The sequence below is a fragment of the Geospiza fortis genome, unplaced genomic scaffold, assembly GCF_000277835.1.
Source record: "Geospiza fortis unplaced genomic scaffold, GeoFor_1.0 scaffold392, whole genome shotgun sequence".
Classification (NCBI taxonomy): Eukaryota; Metazoa; Chordata; class Aves; order Passeriformes; family Thraupidae; genus Geospiza; species Geospiza fortis.
In genome coordinates this window covers 79,215-83,055 of record NW_005054541.1, presented here as the reverse complement: position 1 = coordinate 83,055, position 3,841 = coordinate 79,215, and the positions used below count along the sequence as shown (strand labels likewise).

The window sequence follows — 3,841 nt, the reverse complement described above, 5'->3', positions numbered from 1 at the left end:
GCCCGCCGTGGCTCGGCACTGCCGCAGCAGGCAGGCGGCGGTGGCCGGGGGCGGTCCCGGTGAGCTGCATTTCTCGGGGGCGGTGATTTTCCCGGCGTAGTCGATGCAGGAGGCGCTGCGCGTCCGCACACCCTCGCCGCAGGTCTGGGAGCAGGGGGACCAGGGACCCAGGCGCCAGAGAGGACAGGGCACGTCTCCACAGGGCTTGATGTCCTCAGGCTTGAGGGATCTGTTGCAGGCAGAGGAGGTTTGACCCTCCACATCCCGGCAGTCCACCGTCCGCCGCTGCCAGCCGGAGCCACACGTCTTGGAGCACTCGGACCAGTCCCCCAGCACCCACTGAGAGGTCAGCATCGGTCGGATGACGTTGACTGACTTCTTCTCTTTGCCCTTCTGCTTGCTGAAAGGGACGTCCTTGGGGATGAAGAAGGTGTACTTGACTTTAGGTGGGAAGATCTCGCTGGCAATGGTCAGCAGCTGCACGGTCAGGGGCTCTGGGAGCTGTCGGAAGCTCTGCAGCCTCTCCAGAGTGGTCATGGAGCCGCTGTACTTCAGGATGGTGCCCTTAATGAGGATGTCCTGCTCCATGGCTGAGATGGCAAAGTCTCCATTGAGCAGGTACTTGCCCTCAAGGGTCTTCAGGGCCAGGTAATTCCCGTCGTGCCGGAGCCCGCGGTGGCTGCGCTGTTTGATGTCGATGTTGGTGGCTCCGGCGGGGATGGTGACAATGTCATTGTAGCCGTACCTGCACGGGGCAAAGGGACACGGTTATTCTGCAAGATTTACTAAAAGCACACTCATGTAAGGAACAGCACTCAGGTGTAGGAGCGTTGTGGGGGGTAGGACGGTGGGGATGGACGGAGACGAGAGATCTCTGAAGCCAGGGCTTGGAATTTGGGGTTTATTGCAAAGGGCCTGGGTGCAGGGCCCTGCTGGGAGCTGCCAGGCACAGCTCAGAGCAGGACTGAGAGAAGAGAGGGGGAGAGAGGATGAGAGAGTAAGAGCATAAGGGAGTAAAAAAGGTAAGAGAGTAAAAAGGGTAAGAGAGCGAGGTTCTCGTTACAATACATCTTCTTCTGTGTTGAATATTCTAATTTTCACTAACCAATCTAGTACAAGATACAAATCCTATAGCATTTACATACAGCCTATAAGAATCATTACATTACCATACCGCGTTACATTTTAAACCCTAAAACCTCCTCTTTGGGCCTCCTCTGCCAAGCTGTAGGGTCTGCTCTGACCCTTGGGCCTGTCTGCAAGCAGAGGGTGTTGTTCCATCAAAAGGGGATTACCTTCAGCTGGCCACACCATTGTTTTCCAGCTGTTCAGTAACTGAGGTATCTCAAAGCTTGCTTTCATTTCAATCTCACTTATAGTTTCTATATTCTCAAAATCTTTTGCCAGACTATCATATTTGTATGGCTTTCCTGTTTCATCTTCCCCAACACTCAGGATCCTGAAGCTGAAGCCATCCCTGTGTAACCCCGAGCACTCAAGAGTTAGAAATATTGCAGATGTTCTAGATGTGAGCTCAGCTGGAAGGTTTCTCTGAACTATGTATGAAAATGAGTGATGCAATCAAATGGACAGCTCTGTGATTACCAGCCTAGATGGGAAATTCTCCTTGCTCCCTATATTTGGAAATGGTGAAGTGTTTGGGACTGAAAGCCTGTCACTGGTGATGCTGAAGGGTGACATCACCTATTGACAGAGATAATATAGATGTAGGTACAGATACAGATATAGATGTAGAACAACACAATAGGAGGGAGTTTCTGCACTCTCAGTTCACTTTTTGAAGGGTTTTGCAGCCACCACTACAGTGCAGAAGCAATCCCACTGAAGGATACAGAGGACATTCCCATGCCAGGGAAACATTTTCCTGCAGAGCCAGCCAAAGCCCATCCCCGGAGCACCACGGCTCCCAGGACAGCACGTGGAAGGTTTCATTGAGCCCTCAGCACTGTGACTCACACTGTGGGGCCAGCACAGGATCATTTTCCATGGATCCCCATGGTGGATGCTGCGGTCAGTAATTAGGTTCAGAGTATTTTGGAAAAAAGCCTTTGAGTCAAACTCTGCTCTCCGTCACCCTGGCCTCCCTCACCCTGATCTTAATGGGATCTCTTCTTGGCTGTAGCTCCTGTGCTAATCTCCATTTAGTCAACCACAAACAACTCACAGGAGAGTGGAAGCCCCGTTTCAGCTGTTCCCTGGAAGGAAACCATTTAGGAAATCTAATTTGACTGTGTGAGTCACCTCGCTGCATGGAACTGGACGGTTGGGCTTTTGTTATGGTTTTCCAACAAAACCCTTAAATTCTGCTCTCTGGCAAAGCAGAATTCCCAAATCTGTTGGGTGAGGGAAGTGACTGCCCCAGTGCCCTTGTCCCAGGATTCAAATTCACCCCAAGCCCAGGAAAAGGTTATTGAACATTTATATCACAATCAGCCCTTGAATATGTGTCCAACTCAGTGCACTGGTGTGAAATGTGTTTTGTAAACTCGTTGGGGCAGCAGATTTATTTGCAGTGGTGTACTGAGCTCATCACATCAGGTATTATTTTAGGAAATAAGCTCTACTTGTCTTGAATAATTCTGCCCCAAAATAAACTGAGCTTAAGTCCCGGAGTCCGGGGAGGAGCCCAGGCTCTTGCAATGCCAACCAGCTGAGGATGCTGGCTTGGATCCTAATATATTCCTAGCCTATAAGTTTAGTGATAGAAAAAGGGGAATGAGAGAGGATGCTAGTGTTTCTCCCACAGCCCATCCCTGCAGAACCCTCTTCCTGGTGCCTCACCTGGATCTGTTGAGCGAGCCGGATATTTTCCTGCACGTGGAGCCATTGCCACCGCACACCCCACACTTGTCCAGCTTCTTGGAGGAGCCAATGACGTGGTCACAGCCAGCCTTGATGCACTGCCCGTGGACACAGATGGAGAGGGTCTCTGGGCCACACAGCGTCCCATCGATCACCTGGAAAATGGGATGCAGAGGAGGAACCAGGGCATGAGCTCCAACATGGGGAACAGGAGTGATTCCCATCTCCAGGAATCTATCTTTGGAGATTCCCATAACCAGGAGTCTTTGGAGATTCCAGTCTCCAGGAATCTATCTCTGGAGATTCCCATCTCACGGAATCTTACTTTGGTGATTCTCATCACCAGGAATCTTTGCAGATTCCCATCACCAGGAATCTATCTTTGGAGATTCCCATCTCCAAGAATCTTACTTTGGAGATTCCCATCTCCAGGAATCTTACTTTGGCCTCAAAGACTTTGAATTCGCTCCTCCCTCGGGCTCGGCAGAAGAGTTTGCATCTGTCTCGGGGGGACACTCCGGCGTACTTAGGAACCCACTCCAAGTGATTCCCTTCCAGGTCAGTGAAGTTGTAGCTGTTGTACTTCTCACACTGCTGCTCCCGAAAGCTTTTCCCTGAAAGGAAAGGTGAAACATGGCCCAAAATCCATGGGAAGCTGGCAGGAACTCCTGTCCCTGGCCATCACAGAGATGTGGGAGTGAGCTAAGGATAGGGAGAGCACGCAGTGAGGGTGTAAGCAGAGGAGGAATGTCACGAAGGAGGAAAGCAGAGGAGGAATGTCAGGAAGGAGGAATGTCAGGAAGGAGGGATCCCACACTCCTTCCATCATTCACAGAAGGTCACAGCCCCCAGCAGGAAGCTGTTGCTCCCCCAGATATGAATATCCAAGGGAGAGCAGAGCAATCCCTGTAAGGCACTCTGGAGCAGCAGGGGTGGGAGCACTGGGGCATGGCCATCCTTACCATCGGGCGGGCACTCCTGGGTGTGGCAGGACTGGTACTTGGCTCGCTGGCCCTGG

At 51.7% G+C, this 3,841-nt stretch overlaps 1 protein-coding gene across 1 annotated transcript in view; it reads right to left on the bottom strand.

Annotated features, from left to right (window-relative positions):
• Positions 1 to 3,841, bottom strand: part of ADAMTS8 (ADAM metallopeptidase with thrombospondin type 1 motif 8) — a 30,183-nt gene that overhangs the window by 10,875 nt on the left and 15,467 nt on the right. Inside the window, 4 exon segments of the mRNA XM_014310483.1 lie at positions 3 to 745; positions 2,803 to 2,978; positions 3,265 to 3,437; positions 3,786 to 3,837. Of these exon segments, the coding sequence (XP_014165958.1) occupies positions 3 to 745; positions 2,803 to 2,978; positions 3,265 to 3,437; positions 3,786 to 3,837 (1,144 nt within the window).